This window comes from Micropterus dolomieu, linkage group LG15 (genome assembly GCF_021292245.1).
Source record: "Micropterus dolomieu isolate WLL.071019.BEF.003 ecotype Adirondacks linkage group LG15, ASM2129224v1, whole genome shotgun sequence".
Lineage (NCBI taxonomy): Eukaryota > Metazoa > Chordata > Actinopteri > Centrarchiformes > Centrarchidae > Micropterus > Micropterus dolomieu.
The window spans coordinates 5,621,198-5,643,133 of NC_060164.1; the positions used below are offsets into that span (position 1 = coordinate 5,621,198).

At 42.7% G+C, this 21,936-nt stretch overlaps 2 protein-coding genes across 3 annotated transcripts in view; both read left to right on the forward strand.

The window, feature by feature from the left end:
• Window positions 1–18,685, forward strand: part of LOC123983750 (adhesion G protein-coupled receptor A1) — a 61,387-nt gene extending 42,702 nt beyond the window's left edge. For both annotated transcript variants that reach the window (XM_046070066.1, XM_046070065.1), the window contains exons 6-8: window positions 2,972–3,117; window positions 14,021–14,116; window positions 14,372–18,685. In XM_046070066.1, the coding sequence (XP_045926022.1) occupies window positions 2,972–3,117; window positions 14,021–14,116; window positions 14,372–15,794 (1,665 nt within the window). In that variant the 3' untranslated portion in view covers window positions 15,795–18,685. The remainder of the gene's footprint in view (window positions 1–2,971; window positions 3,118–14,020; window positions 14,117–14,371) is intronic.
• btaf1 (BTAF1 RNA polymerase II, B-TFIID transcription factor-associated) overlaps window positions 1–21,936 on the forward strand; it is a gene marked incomplete at its 5' end in the record, with an annotated part of 442,252 nt that overhangs the window by 94,760 nt on the left and 325,556 nt on the right.

Here is a 21,936-nt window from a genome sequence, read left to right on the forward strand (position 1 = left end):
GGGGAACCAGGGTTGAACCACCGACCTTCCCATTAACGGCCAACCCGCTCTACCTAGAGAAGAAATGTTCCGTTTCTCCCACGTGGTTCTAAACTGACTGTCACAGACACAGAATCGCATTTTTTCAACCTGGGAGATAATTGCATTGTTGAAAGTTGCAAGAGCCTCTGAGAGCTGAATTAATAAAGAGAACTCACACGTAGGATAGTCCACTGAAATCTGTATATACCCAAAATAGAGCCCAACCGATTTACCATTTTGCAGATATTATCGGCCGATATAAGCTACTTGCAGATATATCTGCATCTGCGTTTATAACAGCCGATGTATATGACTATTAAAAAAGAGAAACAGAGAGTCGGATCCTTCCCTCATGTTATGAGTGTTGCAAAGTTTGCCCCCCAGAGGGCGCGCTGCAGCTCCTCTGTTAACAACACTGCAGCACCACAGAAAAAAAACAAAAAACATCAGCAGACCGCAGTCCAGCTCCTGGTAGCTCTCACACTCATTGTTCCCTGTGAGCTGGTCTTTTGTCACGTCAACTACATGACTTAAATAATGATAAAAATAGCCCTCATTACTTTTCCTCTTCAGAGACCAGACTTGCTAACCCTCTCGTTTTGCGCTGCCCTCTCCAGGCTCAGCAGTGTGTTTAATGTTACTGTAACCTAGTGTTAGAGGCTACGCTGCTGACAGACTTGCCAACAGCAAATAAAACTGCCTGTTGCTAAATTAGCCACAAAGCTAATGCCGTGTTTATCAGTGGAGGAGGCTAACATTTATGAGCGATTCAACTGTAACATAGTGTCTGTAGTTACAGTCAGCGTGTCAGAAATGATTAAACCAGAGGGGACTTGTGAACAAGTATCTAACACACAGTTGTAGGTCCTTTTGTAGACAGTCATGTAGTATTAGATTAATTCAAGGGCAGCGTTTCCTCTGCGTCACTGTATCATAGAGCCAGAAGTGTGTTAGGAAATCGTTTCTGCAGCTTTGGATAGAATTACCAGAGTGCAGGTGATAAATTAGATGTAGAAAGTAGTCATCGTGGCAGATTATATCTTAGGTAATAACTACTGCATGACAAAAAACATATATATATAATTATTTGCCTATGTAGGAGAGCCTTGTTTATCATTATTTTGATAACAATGACATGAGAGATGATATATGGTATTATTATTATTAGTAGTAGTACTATATTGGTGTTTTTTATAGTTTCTGTTTCTCTGGCACCCACAATACATACACTTGTTCATTTAATGTTCATTTGTACTAGTACTAGTATAAATCAGATATTTTAAAAATGTTTTCTGTAGTTTTATACATTTGACTCTTATTTATCAAAACTTTAATATTTTTTGTTGTACTTTTGTTCAAAATACTATTTCTAACAATAACAAAGTAGTTTATTTTTAAACTGCATTATGTCATGGTATATTGATGAGGTCTCAACATAACAAATGTCAGGGATCATCTTTGTTTATGTTATCCATCCATCCATCGTCAACCGCTTATCCTGCATACAGGATCACGGTGTTTATGTTATGCGTTTCTTAAAATAAGGGGGGGGGGATTGGCCAGTATATTGGCATTCGGATTATTAAAATCCTGAAATATCGAAATTGGTATCGGATGTAAAAAAAAAAACGTGTCAGTCAGGCTCTAAGCTAGAGTACCTCTATTGTGACCAACAAACTACATTTTACATGTCAAAGCAATATCGGTTCGAGACACAAGATTGTGTTGTGGTTCAAGATTGTATCTACCAAACATCTTGGTTATATCTAACATTTAAAATATGTTGCAAACTATCTTTTGTGGATCTTTGATGACTTAACCCTGTGCAAAGTGCATGCATGCAATGAGCAGCTGTGGTCATATGACTAAATGCAGTAAACAGGAGACACTACTCTCAGATTGCAATTGTGGGATCTGTAATAGATACTTTGAAAAACTGCCAAATGGACAACATGGCTTTGTTTGATCAGGATGTTGAAACTGTAAATGATGAATACCTTCCCCTACCTTTACCATTTCCGTTCATTTGAGAAACCCTCCTCTCCTCTCATTTCCATATTACAATCACACTTCTTTTTTGTCTGCTCTTGGCACTAATGAAGCTCTGAAGTTTGCGGACTCCGCAGCAGTGATTGACTCACCACCCGCTTTTTGCTCTCTATAACCGGCTCAAGGACACTTCCAATTAGCATCTGGTACACTAGCTTCAGTCCCTAGGCCTATCAGGTTGGAGAGAAGCCATTTGATGGGGTGTCTCAGGTTGCCAGTACATCACACTGACTGGGTGGAGAAAGAGGCTCAGCGCATTTAAATTTTCTCCCTCCATTCTCCTTTCTCACACTGTCTCTCTTTTTGTAACTCTCATCTCTCCACTCATCCTATGAGCTGGCAAAGCCTTTAAACAAAGTTAGATCAGTTCCCCCATTCAAACAAAATTCATGAATATTAAAACGAGGACGAGCGAAGCTATGTATACAGTGCATTTTGGAAAACAATCACGCGCTGATAGTTTTCAACGTGACCATCATTTATATTCAGATTTGTTATTCACATTGCACACCTCGTGTCCTCTAACTCAACTGATAAGGAGCTGCTCAGTATCCACTAGTATAACCTCACCATAATGCTCTTATCCCAAACAACCTTGATGATTCAATAGCACTTTTTGAACCTGTCTTTCCATTCTTGTATTATTGTCTTTTAGTGAAGCATAAGACAAAGCAGCCAGGTCTTGAAGGAAAATGTCTACGGAGACACCCTTGGAGCGACATTGATGGTGTCTTTGAGAGAGGAGTGGCAGCTCTTCCTGAACATCTTTTCTTTGAGTTACAGGAATAGAATATAATCAAGTCTGACATTTTTTCAGTGAGACATACTGTACATTATGTATAAGCAAAAAGTTCAGAAAAGTCAAATAAATAACTTGATGTACTCTGTCGCCCTGTATCAGGTCGGGGTCGTGCTGCACTACTCGTCTCTGTCGACCATGCTGTGGCTCGGAGTGACGGCCAGGAACATTTATAAACAGGTGACCAAGAAGCCTCCTCAGAGCCAAGATGGTGACCCGCCTCGAACCCCTAAACAGCCCCTGTTGAGGTAAGCACAAATGTCCTCACAACCCTCCTCAAACTTGACTCCCTCTAGACGGAAAAGTACACCAAAAGCTGTGTATCTATGCATATGTGCTTTTGTGCCTGTGTGTGACCAGTATTTTTTTATCTTTCTTGCACCTTTTAGTGTGTGTGTGTTTTCAGAGGCCAAGGACTGGTTCAATGCACAATTATTTGCCTTCTTATTTCATTTTTTTGTCAGTACATGGCCTGACTGAGACTGTGATATGTATGCAAGTAGAAGTATTGTACAATCACAGGCTATTCCTGTCCCAGCCTGTATTTATAATTTTAAGCAGTGGTGGAAAAAGTATTCAGATCCTACTCTTAAGTAAAAGCGGTGTTTGCCGTGGAGAAAAAGAGGTGCAGGTACTCCCCATTCACATGTTGTTGTGTCAATCCCCTCTCCCCCACACACGCACAATATTTATATTACAACAAGTAGAGGTCTCATACAATCACAGGCTATTCCTGTCCCAGCTTGTATTTATAATTTTAAGCAGTGGTGGAAAAACTATAACAATAACTTTAGTAAAACATAGGTAAAATAGAAAATGGGGAAAATGTTGCTCTCGGGAGGAGGCGGCAAGAAGGAGCACATGTTGACACAATGGCATCCTGGCTCTGGCTAAATCTACATCTGTCTGCTGCAGATGCACCATCCACAACCTGGAGTAGGAACTAGCATATATGGATGTATTAGCATAATATTATAACATTAAATAAAAAAGTTAATGTTGGTATAATAATAATCTATTTATAGGTTACACTTTAATTGGATTTCCCTACAGATAGTTTGAGTTTTCAACACCTTATTAGAGTATTCATTATAATTTCAGATTATAGTATTCTATGTAGCTTACCGCTAGTATGATATTAATTCCAGTTGGACAAAACAGCAGTTTCATTTTTGTGGGCTGTTTCCTTCATTAAATCCTTGTGCAAGAAAAACGTTCCACATGGTGGTCAGTCTCTAATTTGTTAATGCTAATTACTAACTCATCAATAATCATAACCATTAATGCATAACGAGTGCAACATTTCAAAAGTTTGCTGTAGCACGTCGAACTTTTTTTTAATGACCCACCCTATCCAGGCTGTGATTGGTCAGTTCACGAAAAGTGACACTGATGAGCAACTTGTGCACATGCTTGTTATAAAAGGCACCCGATCTTCTCCCTCCTATGTCTCCGCCGACAGTAGGCTGGCGAGAATGGGAACAGGTGAGCGTCACATAATGCCCCCTGGGTAATGCAATTTCCTTAGGGCCATAAGTCACCCATAGAACCGGATTTGGAGATGGCAGAAAAGAGAACCAGCAGCTTGTGAGAAGTGCTGGTGCACAAGAAAAAGTCCCGGTATGCCAAAGACTAAAATGTATTGCCGGTACTGCATACTCAACTACAAGCAAAGGTTCTACATTTATAATTCTGTATAAAAATGGCCCCTGCAACTAATATAATGAATTACATTAAATTACGAGAAAAAAAAAGTTGGTAATAGTTGAGTTAGTTTTAAGTATTTTCTATGCCATTTGATTAATAAGGTAGGAAAGAAGGAAAAAAGTTCTGCTACACAGATTTGCATCATCATCTTTGGACTTTTTTGTAAAATATTGAAGAGTTTTACCTCCTTGGTCCCTCAAACGGTATTCAAATGAAACCATCTGAAAAGTTACAGGAGAAATCACTCTTTGGAACTGCCAACGACTCATGGAGATCGGAAATGTAACAAGTGGCTCCAACTACATATTGCTTTTTTGAATGGGGTCACAAGACAAAACGATTGCAGACAATGAACAAACACTGAATGGGAACAGTCAAGTGACGTAGAAGTACCTCAAAATACAGTACAAAGTATTCATAGTTTTCAGTCACGTGACATGCCAACGTGTCACGAGACACCGCAAAAGCAGTCACATTTTATTTGGATCACCTTTCAACTTAAGAAAAAGAAAGACATTAACACAAACTGCAAGTGTTGGGCATATCCGATCCATACAACGTTACAGCTGCCGCATTTCTACCGTAAAAAACCGCCAGGTCCCTGCCGCCGCTCGGACTGCGGTATGTATACATTTACCTTCTGGGGAATCCCTCACCTAACACGGCCCAGACTTGTCTCCTCCTCGATTAGTAAATCTGAAAGCACAACAACCATCCAGCATTTTGGCAATGCAAAAAGTAACAAACTCAAAGTAACAGTGTATCACTTGCATATTGGTTGGCAGGCAGCAGAAAATAACGTCTTTTTTGCCCTCCAAGGGAGCGTTTTCCTTGGAATGTGACATCACGTGAAAACTATGATTAGATGAATAGTACTAGTTTTAAGTTATATTGTACACATTTGCCATGGAATGAATATAAAACTCCTTTTTTTGTAATTACAAATCTTAAAATGAATGAGGATTGTGTACTTAGTTGTGTGTGCTGGATTACAGATCACCGTGCAGAGGTATGTGTACTCGACTATGATTTGCGCGCATGCATATTTGTGTCTCTGTTGATTAATGCTACTTTATCTATTTTTTCAGGTGTTTGCTGGCTCATGTTTCCATTATAGGGTAACAATAGCTTCACACAGATGAGTTATTGCATTGTTTATCTGCAGAGACATCCACAGCTAGTCTGCATTCTTTCAAGCCTCTGGCTTTGTTCATTCTGTACTGACATAGCTGTCAGGTCTTCCTATTTGCAGTATACCGTGTGGCTCTCCTTGTGGATTTCTCCCACATTTGATCATGTCAAGAAATCACATTTTTAATCAGAGTCACTGTCCGCCATGAAGGAAGAAGTTGAATTTTCACATTAAGTGACCGTTCAAAACCTAGAGTAATAAATGCTAGAGAATAGAGTAGTGCAGTGACTTCCTTTTAATCAGTTAAATTCCTGAATTTAGGCCTTTTTAGCATTAGAGGCAGGGGTGGACTGGTAATCTGGCATACCGGGCAAATGCACGGTGGGCCAACGAACCTTTGGGGCCGGTGGAACATAAATAATTTATTTAACTGTTTAAAAAAATGGGCCAGCGACCGTGCCATAAAGCACAGACAGCGGGTAATTTTCTATACTGACACTGGGCTGGTCCAATCCCATCTCTTACTGGCCCCCACCCCCTCTGCCCTCTGTTTCTTGCATTGCGAGTCAAAAAAATCATCAGACGGAGGCCGCCAAATGCACGAAAATAACCGATATGTTTGCTACTGTGGCTGCAGTAGCTTCAACATTAGCTGCAGTAACCGACGTAGTGCGAGCACAGGCACTTGAAGGAGTAAAGGAGGGCCGTGGCCACTGCCAGGCAGAGGAGGAGGCGTGAGACAGCAGAGCAGAATGAGAAAGTGACAGGGTCAAGGGAGAGAGAGAGCAGGAGGAGAGTGGAGGTGAAGCAGTAAGCATGGAGTAGCTCAGCCTGTAGGGAGGGAGGTTCATAGGTGTCATCTACACTGGGGAAACTGGGGACATGTGGGTACCCACCATTTTTTGAAATGGTAGATGTTGTCCCCATCACTTTTTGAAAGCATTTGTTAAAAATGTTCTAAAAAAAAGCTGGCACCAAGAAATGTTAATAAACACATGAAAATGCTTTGAGAAAGGTATATTTGCACAATAAGACATCCTGCAATGCGAGTATGTAAATATAGAAGAAACATCTGCATTGTCCAAAAAAAGTAACTTAAACTAAGAATAATAATAAGCTACTGATTCTATTTTCTGGATTCTCACTGGCCACCTGCATTTTTGTGTTAAATCTGACCTACATTTCTACCATAAATTGGTGCAGAAACTGTCTCCAGAATGCATGAAATTAAGTGTTTAATGCTCAGAATCTTCTAGGGGACAAACCCCCAGACCCCCAATCCTATATTTCCTCAATAAATATTTTTTTTCAAAATAGTATTAAAATATATTCTTGTCTTGTTCTCATGACCCCAATCTTGTGCAATGTCACGTCTTGTGGGCTAAGTGTTTCGTCACACCCCTAATCTGAGCCCTTAAGTGTCCACACCACTTTTCAACACAAAGTAATGCCCTTGGGTAGAGTGTGTGCCATGCCGTAGTGACAATGATGATGATTACTTAAATTAAGGTCAATGATAATAACATAATCAAAATGCTATCATAAAGTGAAATTGTTACCTACTGCTGGTGATCACTCAATGTCATACAGCACTGCATAAGCCATTTGACATTGTTTTTTTAGCTAGCAAAATTTCCTAATGCAGTCTTAACTTTGGCTAACTGTCCTAATGGCTGAGGTGAGGTTATTTTGTCAGCATCGCGTTGGCTAATCCCACGCTGCTGTGAAAATGACGTGTAGGCTATACTTCAGGATGAGTTGTGTACTTCATGGCCACCTCTGATCACCATGGAGTCAGTAAATGAGTGCGAATGAGTACACTGATCCACTTGCACTGGTAGGCTACACTTATCCACGGCACTTACTGCTCAGCTGGTTTGGGGGAATATTACAGTAGGTACGCATTTTATATAGAAGGATGGTGTATTGGTGAGGGGTGTCTGATCAATTTTGGTGGGCCGAAATGCACAATGCAACTCCAAAACTGTCTGCTTCTTTCTGAGATCGCAGTTTCCAGAAATTAGACAATATTTTTCCGGGGAGTGAAATAATAGACAGTGGCAGCGTCGTGGTAGTTTGTCGGACTTAGCAACAGCAACTACAGGGGACGTGGCTTAGCGAAGGGTCAATAGTATTAATTTTAGGAAAATATAAATTATGGTTTGATTTATGACGATTGGTGTGCCACTGATCTGGTCTTGTAGTTTTAAAATATTTTTGAAAACTCCCAATTCTGCAGTTTTCCCATAGGTATAGATAGACCTCTTCTAGCAGGCATTTGTTAGCTAGAGCTAAACTGGTGGGACTGGCTGCTGAAAAGGGCGTGTAGTAAATGTTTTGGCTCAGTTATTCAGTTTGAGGCTTCCAACTACCCTGGAAGGTATAAAGAATGGAGGGCAAATGAAAGTCAGGAGGAGGAGGAGGAGGAAGGAAGGACGAAAAAGCAAATGACTTAAAAGAACCTGTTACTATGGAATCACCTCAGTGCTATAACTAATTACCCCAATCACCCAGGAGGCTGCTGAACCAGGAGCTTTATCATATATCTAAATGTATTTAGCCTTTTCACCCATTTAATTTCTATTCACTTAGATGCACACATCAGATTGAATTTTTCCCCCCGCTCATTCTCCATTTCATTCCTTTTCTGCTTACTCACGACATTTGGCATGTTTAAGAGGATCAGCTTTTGGACACATACTGTGCTCTTCCTCTGCGGTGCGAAGGTGCTGTGTGAGCTCTTCTGCACATTGCAGCTGTGCTGCAGAACTGAACTCCAGAAGCTTCAACAAGAAATCCTTTTAAGGGAAAGTTTGAGAGCAGGGATACGGAGGCAAACAGACGGTGAACCGTAACAAATGCTTGTTTGTCATTTTCTAAAAGCTGTTATATATAATATCATGTGCCGTTTAAGTTGCCTAAATTTTCTTGAACTTTAAGACATATTTTGAAGAAGACATAGCGGATGACCCCACACAAGAAAATTGTTTAAACGTGCCGTTGCACTGGATATGAACCCTACTGGAATTTCTTATTCACTTGCTTTTAGACTTGCTCTCTATGGGGCTTTTTAGAGTTTTATTATGACACATATAGCCCTCACATGGACATTAATCACCCATACCACCTGAAACTAATGTCTATAAAAATCTATGAAGGAGCAGTATCATATGTCTGACATCATTAAAACGGAAATCCGTTCAATAATGTATTCCTGAACAGTCTCAGAAAGTCCTTGAGGATAAGGACCCCACCAGATAAGGATCCCCTCAACCTATAAGCAGCACTTTCCTTGCAAAGCAAATCCTCAGACACAGGTTGCAGGGTTTTGATATGGAACATTCTCGAGGCTCTCCCATCATGCACCGCTTGTGAATGAGATAATTTGTCTGGGGAAAGGCGAAGGGATCGTGTGGCGCGGCAGTCGAGTTGATCCACAGTGATTGACTGTAATGCTCCCTGTCAGACAGGCTCATGCAATGAGACTTAGCAGCTGGAGACAAATCAATTTCTCCTCCTAGCATCCCCCCTCCCTACAGCCAACCTATTCCTCCCCATCCAACTCTTTGCTTGTCCCTCCACTCTTGACAGCATCTGATGGCATACCCAGCAGACCATCACACTGACCTTTGTCAGAAATCTGCTACACTGTGTTGGCCCACACACCTTAAGCACCTCTGTTCATGCTATTAACTGACAGTCATCTAGTGTGATGGGTGCAGATCATTCCTCTAAACGTAACGCTTCACTTTGTGAGGATATTTTCCCTTCTGGTACAGAATATAAAACATCTGTTGAATGTCACCACCAACATTTCTCCCCAGCTGCCAGTGATGATAATTGCAAACAGGCAAATTCACTTCTTAAAAAGCACAGTCTGAGACACAGAATACAAAAGTATTTCATAGATCTGCTTTTCTCTGCTTGTGGATGTTTTGGAAGAGCTATTTTTAGACAAAGCTTTTGAAAGGGAAATAGCTAGTCTTATGATGGGCAAAATGACCCATCACCGCTGAAAGGAAGAACATGAAATGAATATACTAGACTGTTAGATCTTGCAGTTGGAAAGCAATAGTTCGTCATTTTCAGAAATACGTGGGGCAACTGTGGCTGAGAGGTAGAGCGGGTCCTACGTTCTGAATGTGGAAGCGTTGTTGGGCAAGATACTGAACCCAAAATTGTGTGAGTGTGTGTGAATGATTAGTTTCTTTCAATGATGAGCAGTTGGCACCTTGCAGGATAGCTTCTACCATCAGTATATGAATGTGTGTGAATGGGTTGAATGTGACATGTACTGTAAACAGGGTTGGGAGGGTTACTTAAAATATAATATAATACTGTACAATTTCTAATTACTTGTTTAAAAAAATGTAATCCGTAACATAATCCAAGTACCAGAAAATAAAAGTAATGCAACCTGATTACTTTTAGTTACTTTTGGATTACTTCAATACCAAAAACGCAGTAAATAATAAAGACGTAGCAAAGATGCCTGGTCTGCTCAGTGGATTTTTAGAGAAACATACAATTAGGCTATAAAATATCGCATTCCCATGAAATCAAAATCGATGTTTAGGCCTAAATGTTTTTAGATGATGATTGCACTGGGCCTATACATCATGGCTGGATCTGGCCCATCAATGACAAAAAATGTTGTTTTGTTGGTATGTTAGATGATATTTTATAGTGTGTCATTTCCTGGAAAACGATTTCAAAATGTTGATGAATCATCCTGAACTGGGGGGGGCTGTATTCATTTTAGTGTCCAATGAATAGCTTTCTTTGTTTTTATGACGCTGCTGAAAAATAGTGTTTCTGGGACCGGGCACCACTGATTACTGTACAAAAGCACACCTTTATTCACAGATTTTGCTGAAACTGGATCATATTTGATGGAAAACATTATCTGGCTTTCTCTCTGATGTTCCCCGGCTGCTCTGCCTCTACTCTGTGATTTATGGAGTTCCCTTTTAAGCTTTACTTGTTCCTGTAGCAAGTCAGCTGCTGCTAACTAGCTGCCATTATCTAATAAGCTCAGCTAGCCTGCAGCTACTCTGCCCATACTGGGAACTCGGAGCACCGGAGTGTGTGTTTAAGTTTACACCTTTACTCGAGCACTGGAGGTTTTCAGGTCAGGGGCGGGGGGACCCGGCGGGGAATGATTGCGGGTAGTGTCGCCGGGCGAGTGGGCACCGGAACTTCGCCCAGCAGCTTCCCGTAAACACGGCATGAACAGGACCGAACACAGTCTCATTAACGTTAACATTTGTTGACTCAGCCCAGGGGTGACAAGAGCCAAACCGGCAAGAAAACCACCTTCGTACTGTATTCCCAGTGGTCATGGCCTCCGTCGGTCTCTGAGTTTGTGCTCGGGTCCGTCTGCCGTGTTCACTTATTCACCCACTGGGAGGTGGAATCAGTCGGCACAGAGTATGCATAATGGGGTGGGGGTGTGACCACATTCAACTACTGGCTACACGCACATCTGTGTGACAAATCCCTCATTAGCTGTGTGTTTTTACAGGAAACACGTCAATAGAAAATATCAGTTTCTGTACTATTCAGTAATCTGTTACTCCCCAACCCTGACTGTAAAGTGCTTTGCGTGGTTAGCAGACTACAAAATACTGATAGAGTCAGATGAGAAAGTTGACATCAATATTGTTTATATATGTTTATTATAAGGCAGGTAATGTCTGTTTATTATAAGGCACAGCTAGCAGCCGGTTAGCTTAGCTTAGCTCAATGACTGGAAATGGGAAAAGAGCTAGCATGACTCTGTCCACTGTCTGGCCAACCAGATTATTTATGATATAATGTGTTAATTAGAAATGCTTTTTAGGCACATTTTGTTACCTTCGTATGGGCTAGCTCTTCCCCCAGATTTCCCGTCTGAATGCTAAGCTTAGCTTACAGCAGTGGGATTGATCTTTTCATTTAGCTGTTGGCAAGTAAGCAAATAAGTATTTCCTAAAATGGTTAACTATTGCCTTAAAATTAACTCACATCCGTTAAGGATTTCTGTTTAAGGTGAGTACATATATTAGCGTTGCATAGTCCAGCTTTACCCATAAGCCTTTGCCCTGTGCTGGAGCTATATGACCATCAGTTGTCCCCAGCTGTGCTATGTATATCCTGGACCAGGTCCAGAGAGAGGACAGTTCATAGTCACAAAATAGAGGACAGTGCATAAGCAAATGAACAGGGATGGGAGGGGAGCCACTGTGTAGCTGCTGGCTAAAAGGCACTTCAGGGTCTATTTATATCGGATGATCGCTGTTCCTAAACTCACTCAAAAGCACAACTCTGCATACACAGCCATTTTGTTGGCATTTGAAGGCCTTCTTTAATAGAATGACCACCTAAAGAACTATGTATGTGTGTCAAAGTGTGTAAGACTTTGTGTGTTTACACAAGATTGAGTGCATTGGCAAGAATGTTAATGTGCAGTGCATCTGCATTAAAACAGGGCAGCATGTGGACAGTAAATTAATCACACATACTATACATTTTTTGAATGTGTGCTACATGTGTTGTCTGCAGGAAAAAAAACTAAACAGGAATTCCTAGAGGGGATAAAGGGAATGAGGGTTGTAAAGCGAAGGGTGCTTTAACATCCACTAGTTCTTCTCATTTATGCTTATCTGGCTGACGGGTGTGTAAATGGCTTTCTGTTGTAGGAGAGTCCCCCAGGGGAACCGTTCCTCTCTGAGACAGTGACAGGCCGGTAATGCTGCCCTCCTCCCCCACACATACACACGCACACGCACCCTTCCCCGACCCCCTTTGCCTCCCTTCCAACCACCCGACCACCCGTCACCAACCAGCCCAGACAAACATCTTGATTGTAATCGAATTTTTGGGACGGGTGCTGTGTGATGGAGGACAGATTGGGAGAGAGAGAAGGGAGAAAAGGGTGGATGAAGATGGAGGAGGATGGAGTGGTTGAAGGGACAGAGGTTGAGATTGAACAGGAAGGAAGAGGAAATAGAATAGTGTTATATTGGAAAGTGGATGACAGTGCCGAGCGAGAGGACATGTACAGTGCAGAGAGGGAGCTGCTAGTTATTAGCTTTGTTTCTGCAGGCTCACAATATGTATACTTTGGAGGTGGGGGTGGGGGGGGTGGTAAAATAGTGTTAATGTTAAGAAAATGGCTGAGAAGGCAGCCACAGCTTCTCAGATTCTCCTCAAAAAGGTCTGCCATTGTTATTGTCATTTGTTCAGAGTCTCCTGTTGACCTCACCTCACATTCTGATTCACTGCCCTTACTCTTCATGTGATTAATTGCATCTTGCAGACGTGCATTGTTAATTTCTGAGGATGCTCACAACCAGGGTTCTAAAGGTACGTATAATATGCTGAGCAGCAGTAATGCACACACAAATGTGTTTAAAAGCAAGTGGAAGGGCATTTTAGAGGTCGGTCACTTCTTGTCTTTTCTACAGAACAGATAAGCTTGCAAATGTAACAGAGATATGTGGTAACTAGTGATTATCAAACTAACTTCAGCATAGTGTCTGACATGCAGTGCAGCAGTGGAAGGACAACATTGCCAGTGAATACTTGAAAGTGTTGTTGTTTGGTTAGTTTATCATTCAAGATAACTGCAGTCTGTATGGAATGAGACAATATTCCAAACTACCTTGAAGGTACAGTCTGAAATGAAAGTTTCTACCTGAATAAATTGATTCATGTTGACGTCTGTCAGAAACTTCTGATGCTCGGGAAGCCAAAGTGAATTTAAATTCAGTGTCCCCTTCTCCTCAAATCCAGGTTTCTCTTCACGTCTCCTGAGCTGAACAGCAGATGCCGTAGTGGTGACAATTTAATCTCGCTGACATCGATAGGAAACAGATTTGTTTTCATAGTAAAATTTACACTTTGGTTTGTGGCAAAGAAAACAAACTGTTGGTGTGATCACCCGTGTAGAGTGTCAACACAAACACATTGACAAACTCAAAAGTTACATGTTGGCTTCTGAAGTCAGGAAAGGATATCTGACAAATATTCATGCCTGTTCATCAGTGTCATTGTTTGTTCTTCGAGTAAACATAAAGAAAACGCAGACTTATTTGGGGTCAGCCAAGAGCTTCACTCACTGCACAAGCTTTAATCTTATCTGTCCCTTTGTCTATTTGGATCTTTTGGTAATCATCTTTCTCTTGTGTGTCTAAAACTACCGCTCAGTCATATTTTGACAGTGTTGTTGTAATCCAGATGTGAGATGTCGGATTTGTAAAGGCCCTTTCATGTGAAACATTCTCATACTTTCGTATTCTCCCTCTGTTTGTCCCTCTGTCACCTCACAGATTTTATTTAGTCAGTGGTGGAGTGCCCCTCATCATCTGCGGGGTCACAGCAGCCGTCAATATCGACAACTATGGCAGCAAGGAGCAAGCGCCGTAGTAAGTCCTCGATTTGCTTCTGCTGTCAAGGTTGAATTACACCTTGTGTTGATGTTTTACTCCATTTTATACCCCTCAGCAAAGTGATTTCCTCATTAGGTGTTTTTTTTTTTTGCATGCGTGTATACATATAGAGTACAGTATATGTGGAGTTGAAGCTAAAGGTTTCATTGGATACATGTTAAAAGTAACAGAGTTTTCATAAATTCAGTATTTCAGTTCTGCAGATGTGAACATAAATTGTGTGTGTTGCAGCTGCTGGATGGCATGGGAGCCTAGCCTTGGAGCCTTCTTTGGCCCTGTGGCCTTCATCGTCCTGGTGACATGCATCTACTTCCTCTGTACCTTCATCCAGCTGCGGCGACACCCTGAAAAGAAGTATGAGCTCAAGCAGCTGACGGAGGAGCAGCAGAGACTAGCTGCCGTTGACGTGCCGACCCACTGCCACCAGGGAGCCGAGCCTGGGGCCCTGGCAGCCCCACCCAGTGGGAGCCACTGCCCTGCTGGCTGCCCAGGCGTCCCCATCAACCCTGCGCTGTTGGCCAATGAGCACTCCTTCAAGGCTCAGTTACGAACGGCGGCCTTCACCCTTTTCCTGTTCCTGGCCACTTGGACTTTTGGGGCGCTGGCCGTGTCACAGGGCCACTTCCTGGACATGATCTTTAGCTGCCTTTACGGTGCCTTCTCTGTCACCCTTGGCCTCTTCATCCTCATCCATCATTGTGCCAAGCGTGATGATGTCTGGCATTGCTGGTGTTCCTGTTGTCCCGGACGACACGCCAATGCCTGCTCTGGCGCCCATGGTCCAACTCAAGTGCGGCCAAAGGTCAACGTGAATGGAGATACCCCCGGGCATGGCCACAGCCACTGCCATCATGATTCACCATGTCAGGGTAAAGCACTGATGAGCTGCGGTCATAGCAGTTTAGCTCACTGTAAACACGCCGCCCTTCCGTCCTCGCAAAATCACGTGACCTGCCTGGCACCGGTGACGCCATGCTGCGCCGCCCTGCATAGCCAGCAGCTAATGGAAGAGGAGCCTGCAGCTACACACGTGCTATTACATGCTGACCCAGAGGGTTACCGGCCGGGTATCCAGTTGCACCCCTGCCTAAAGAGCAGCACCAGGACTAAAGGCCGTCACTTTAGCCGCCGGGCTGGGGCCGGTGCTTGCGGAGCAGGGAGTGAGAGGGAGTACGCCTATCACATCCCCTCCAGTGTGGATGGAGGCAGCGTGCACAGCTCACACACTGACAGCCCCCACAGCACACATGAGCGTCACGCCCACATCTGTCCACATCTGGCCCACGAAGGCCACCATGATGGGCATCACACATGCCACGCCGCTGCAGCCACCACGCACGAGGCCCTGGCATGCCATAATCCCTGCCACAGGCATATCTGCTGTGCTAAGGCAGACCTTTTCCCTTCTCTGTGCGCAGCAGAGACAGGCGACACGGGCGTCTTCCTGTGTGGCTGCGGCAAAGTGGCCGAGCAGGACCCGACGGCAACACCTCATCATCTGGAGATGCACGCCCCACGCAGACAATCCTACCCCCAGAACCCGCCCAATCAGAATGGGATTCTGAAGGGGGGGCTGCATGAAGGACTCCTGTACACCTCGGACAGCACAGGGAATATACGCACTGGACCCTGGAAGAATGAAACTACTGTGTAGTGTGGGATGGAAAAACAGGGGTATGCCTCGTCCCACCAAAAATAAACCCTCGCCTCCCTTTCTAGAATAAAAATAATTAATTGAACTACATTTTAAACATCACAATCAGCGTGGGATATTTTTATTTTAATGTCCTCATGTTTTTATGTGTGCTGTTTTACTGTACAGTAATCTGATATCATGTAAATGCTCCCTGAAGAGCATCCATACACAGAACAGAATCTCTTCCACCAAGAAGAATTTGTGAAATGTGTGTCACATCACCATCAGATGTAATTGAAGGTATTTCCACTGTTCCATATTACTACAGATCTCTCTCTCTATATATAGATATATATACAAGAAAATGAATGGTTGTATGTATGAATATGTGTGTTAGTGCTCAAAGGCAACACGCTGCAAGATTTTTTTACACTTTAAATCTGAATCCATCAGATAGTCTATGATGACAGCGAACCTCCAGTACTTTAAAGAACTCTTGGCATCCATGTTTTAGATGACTAAACCAGCAATTTTAGACTTCATGGGTATTTTTGCCATTCAGTCAAGCAACTGTGAATATCTACTAGAGATTTTCTAAATAATATACAATGATACTGTCGCTTGCCAGAGATGTGTGGATGCCAGTTAACTTGTGAAGATTCAAAACAACAGAAAAAGAAAAGTGAAATTAAGCATCCTCGTCCAGGTTGGTATTGATTGTGCTGTCTGTATCATGTCTTCACTGATGTGTTTCTTTTTTCTGGAGAGAAGTAAATAACGGCAGGATCAACAGCAACAATGTGGCCATTGTGAATGGAGAGTTGGTGTCACAGAGTGATTGGATCCAGAGCAATTTTTCGTAACACTGTGCCGAATAGAAAGGGGTGTAGGACTAGGGGGACAAAGGGGACTGAGCATGCAGGGCCTTCACGTGAGGAGGGCCCAAAAAGATACTCGAATCAATAGCCTTGGGGAGGGGCCCACAGAGATGTAAAGGGTCCAGAGTTTGTGCTATGCCCCTGCACATAGAGCCAGGTCCTGACAGCGAGTTCAATTGCCAAACTAGTGTGCAGGTTTTTTACTCTCTTCAGCTCAGCTCACACATGCTATCAGCCATCAGCATATGATCCTTTGTCAAATCAAATAATTTAGGGAAAAAGAATGTGAATGTGATTATAGAAGAAACAACAAGCTGCTTTGGGAAACCCAGCTGTGCCCAATGTCCTATTATTTTCCCTCTAAATAAAAACTACTAAAACATTTTAGCCAACTTCACCCACTGTTAGCTAAAGCGCCAAAATGACAGATGACAGGAATTAGTGAAAATGCTATCCGTTCATATTTTCACTTATTTCTAAGACCCAACGCATGCCTATCCTGTATCCTGTGTAGCTAAGTGCAATTTCTTTTAACAGTGTAAATGAACGCCCATCCATAAAGACAGTATTTGCCTCGATTCAATATGACTGCTGCAGCTTTTATGTATCATTTTTGTCACACTCTTGGATTAAGCCTAGTTACCAGCAAATACTTTATTATTTCCCACTAGTGATCTCAATATAACAAGACTTTAGTTTTATCCTAGAATCCAGTACAGTTGGTTCTGCTTTGGGAGATAACGTGTGTCAGGATAGGCCAAGGTTGAAGTATGGATTGTTTTCTTTTTTTTTGTTACGATGAAGGTCACATTCTCTTTGAAGAATTGCCACCCAAAATGGAAGGCAAAAGAGGCTCTGTATTGATTTAGAAGCACTTGTTTCCTCCTCTAGACAAAACCAGTCATACATTTCGTCAGAAAAGCCAAACTTAAAAAAAGGTACACCCAAGCAGCGCATATAATCTCACAACAAATCCTGCGAAACCACCTCAGCATGCATACCATCTCTTTATCCATCTTGTGCACTCTTGTATGTGTATATAGAATCAGTTTCTGATGAATTATTTTATATGAGATTTAAGATATTTAAGAATAAAACAAGTCTATATGTAAAGAAAGTTGTATGGAAAAAAACTGACCTCTCAATGTTAATACTCAGTATCTGAGTTTAGAAATTTCATTTTTGTTTTCAAATGCCTTTTTCTGTTGCAACTTTAGTTGACTTCATAAAGTATGCAGACTCGCCATGTGTTGTGAGACTTATCCTGTCATATCAAAAATAGAAATGCACTACCCATAGTAACATTTGGCCTGCCAGAATACAATGTGTCACTTACAGTGTGTTTATTATAGAAATGTTTGTTCAGACAGAAAAATTTGAATTAAAAAGTGACATCTGCAGAAAATAAAAGAGAAATATTAATGTGATACTCCCTTTATTTGGGAAGGCCCTGGTAGACATCCATGATCATGCATGATCCTGATAGCTTTGCACAGGCCCACTGGATTTACTCACAGGGCCTGGGACAAAATGGCATATAATGGGCCCAATTTATGAGTTATAATACAGTGGCCTACAACTGATCACATAATACAGGCTCCTTTGAGCCATCTAAGATGCTGGCAGTCAGTGGCCCTGGCTTTACAGTTATTGGAAAGGGATTTGTAACAGTATCACAACAAAACATTTGAAATCAGCCTCTCCTGCTAAACCCACCTTAAACTGAGATAACATTGATCTAGGTTAATTGCTGTACAATATGTGTATTTGCTGGTGGTGTGTCTTAGGAGCAGCCTGAGCTTTTCAGTGTCTGTGAGACGATGTGTTTGGTATGACAGGCCACCGTAGGCCAACTTCTCTGTTGTCATCAGTAGCAGATGTACTGCCTTCAACGAGCTTGCTGACTTAGTTTTGGCTCACCAGACGGCTGCTGGAATATTCACCTGTGGTACTGTGACAAAACCTAAAGCCAGTTTTCACTTTTTTCTACATTGACACAGATTCCAATAAATGTATTTTTTCACCATGCAATGGATGAGAGCATCTTTGGCTTGTGTTTGTGTGTCCGCCACGTGTGTGCATGAGCAGAGAGTGCATTTAACTCATATGACGATGAATGCAAGTGAAAGAAAAAGCCTGTTTTTTTTCTTCTGAGTTCTCGCCATAATGTGTTTATTTCTTCTGACAGCGTGATGGCGATTGAGATGCCTTACGGAGGCACCACAGGGGAGGAATTGAAATGATAGCGGGCTTGACTGCAGCTGTGTGTGTGTGTGTGTGTGTGTGTGTGTGTGTGTGTGTGCATGTGAGAGTGCGTGTGCGTGTGCGTGTGCCCAGACCTTGTACACATACATGCACAGGCGTCCACATGTGCACACATCACCCAAGAAATGTCTTCTGTGCATCACAAATCACACACAGGTTTGACAGGCCATGAAACGCCTGAGCACATTTAATATGCAGCTGGAGTCTTTTTTCTTTTCCAAGGACACATGCCACCCACCCCCCAACCCCACTCCGACCATCAGATTATTCGTCTGACTGAAAGCCATGTGAAATGTCAGACCCCATCTCTCCTCTGTCTGCTATGAAGACCCAGACTGAATGTGAGTACTGTAGGGTGTCCATGAAAGATGAGTCATGGATGTCTGAAGCCAGTATCTTAAAAAAATAAATAAAATAAAAAACAATATATATATATACCATATTGTGTGCTGCACTGCCAAATGAGCTGTAGTTGTGATTATATAGATAATTAGTATAAGGCTATGATGGCTTTAATTACTGTGGGAGGGGGTCTTTTAACCAATAATTGTGTTCTAGAAAGTGTTGTCAAATTCAGCTTACCACACAGTGTCAGTAAAACAAAAGGATGCTTCACCATGTGGTTTCAAGACTGCAGGCCACAGTAGGTTGGACCGCAGTGGTTGGCGAAGGGAGAAATTGGCCCAGGACGACATCTGTTTCATTAAAAATTAATCTGGTTTTAGTAACACAGATGCGTGTTTATGATACAATTAACTGTGTTTTAATTTCCTGTTGTAATAAATAGGTTTGTAAATAGAGAGTATGGGCAAAGAGAGGGGGAGATGAAGTGAGAGTGTGCCTGTTAAAGTGCATGTGTGCTCCTGAGACAATATAACAAGATGATGTGTAGGTGTTTTTTCTTTTCTTGTGGGAACCTGTGAATAATCAGAGCTAGAACAACACGCAGGGATTCATACATACAGTCTGGTCTAACTTCACTGAGGGTTTCATATGCTGATAAAGGAGCTGTACATGTGGTCAGGGGTGTGATTTTTGAGTCTCTTTGTAAGTCTCTTTACACTTGAAGTAAATGCTTTTGTCTTTCATTGACAGAGAGGAAAGGGGTTTATTCAAGTGTGTAGATCAATCCATACCGTATGGCACGCAAATGGATTAGACACATGAATGCTTTGTCTTATGTAATCACAAATCATTTTCATTGGCAGTTTCTTACAGGCTGTGGTAACCTGTCTTTACATGCCCCTCTCTCTCTCTCTCTCTCTCTTTTTACTCCTTGCATGTTTGGTAGTACTCTCTCCACCCTTATAACAAAGCCTGCTCCTCCAGCTCCAGCCTTGGCGGACAAGACTTGTGATAGAAGGCTGTGATCGTCATGCTAATGCCGTCCTTGACTTAAATAACATGCTCCAAGCTCGCAGGGCGGGAGAGTGAGGCAGAGTTGCAGAGTGAATGGAGAGAGACAGAGAGGGGGGATTTGGGTGGATAGTTCGAGGATTACAGGAAGAAAGAAACAGAAGGAGTGAGGTGGAGAGATCAAAGAGGAAGAGAAGACAGAAAGAGGTGGGCAAAACTTATTAGATATCACCACTTGGTTTCTTGGAAGATGCATTTCTAATGAGGGGTGTGTGTGTGTCCATGAATGTGTTGTGATGTGTATGACTGAATGCGAATCTAAGGCCGCTGCAATGGTAACTAAGTAACTAAGTACATGCTCAAGTACTGCACATAAGGCATTGATTTACGCTGAATATCTGCTCATACTTAGCCTGTGAAAACTGTTGTGCAATGTCTTCCGTGGCTCTGGAGGATCTTTGATAAGCTGAGAAAACAACCCTGATGATGTCATAATGATGTCATTAGGGTAATCTCAGCCTGGACTTGGAGGCTTAAAAGTTTTGACATAAAGCCTGTGTTCCACAGGGGCATGGAGTTTAAAAGATATGGGCATTTACGAGGCAGGCAGGGTCTAATGGAAAATGCAACTGAATTGCATTATGGGAAACAAGGTCCAGCTTTTTTTAAGCTTGACCCATGCTAGGGACCTAAAGTCAGGATAGCTCAGCTCGTCTGCACTGTGTCTGGCCATTTTGTAAGTCCGTAAACTTTGCAGAATATGTGAATATGTCTAATGTCCAGCTTAAAACTAACTAAGTATCTGTGTGTCAGACACTTAAAGGGAGGAGTTATAAAGTTTGATGGCCACAGGCAGGAATGACTTCCTGTGGTGCTCTGTGGTGCATTTTGGGGGAATGAGTCTTGCACTGAAAGTGCTCCTGTGTTTGAGCAGCAAGTCATGGAGTGGGTGGGAGACATCGTCCAAGATGACATGTAGTTTGGACAGCATCCTCTCTGACACCACCGACAGAGAGTCCAGCTCCACCCCCACAACGTCACTGGCCTTGCGGATCAGTTTGTTGAGTCTGTTAGGGTCCGCTAACCTCAGCCTGCTGCCCCAGCATGCAACAGCAAACAGGATAGCACTGGCCACCACAGACTCATAAAACATCCTCAGCATCGTCCTGCAGATGTTGAAGGACCTCAGCCTCCTCAGAAAATAGAGACGGCTTTGGCCCTTTCTGTAGAGGGCTTGAGTGTTCTTAGCCCAGTCCAGTTTATTGTCCATGTGTACTCACAGGTATTTGTAATCCTCCACAATGTCCACACTGACCCCCTGGATAGAAACAGGGGTCACTGGAGCTCTGGCTCTCCTTAGATCCACAACCAGCTCCTTAGTCTTTGTCACGTTGAGCTGTTGGTTCTGCTCGCACCATGTGACAAAGTCCCACACCACAGCTCTGTACTCAGCCTCGTCACCCTGCTGATACATCCAACCACAGCAGAGTCATCAGAAAACTTCTGAAGGTGACAGGAATCTGTGTGGTAGTTGAAGTCTGTGGTGTAGATGGTGAAGAGGAAGGGAGAGAGGACCGTCCCCTGCGGGGCCCCGGTGTTGCTGACCACGCTGTCTGACACACAGTGTTGCAGGCGCACATACTGTGGTCTGCCAGTCAGGT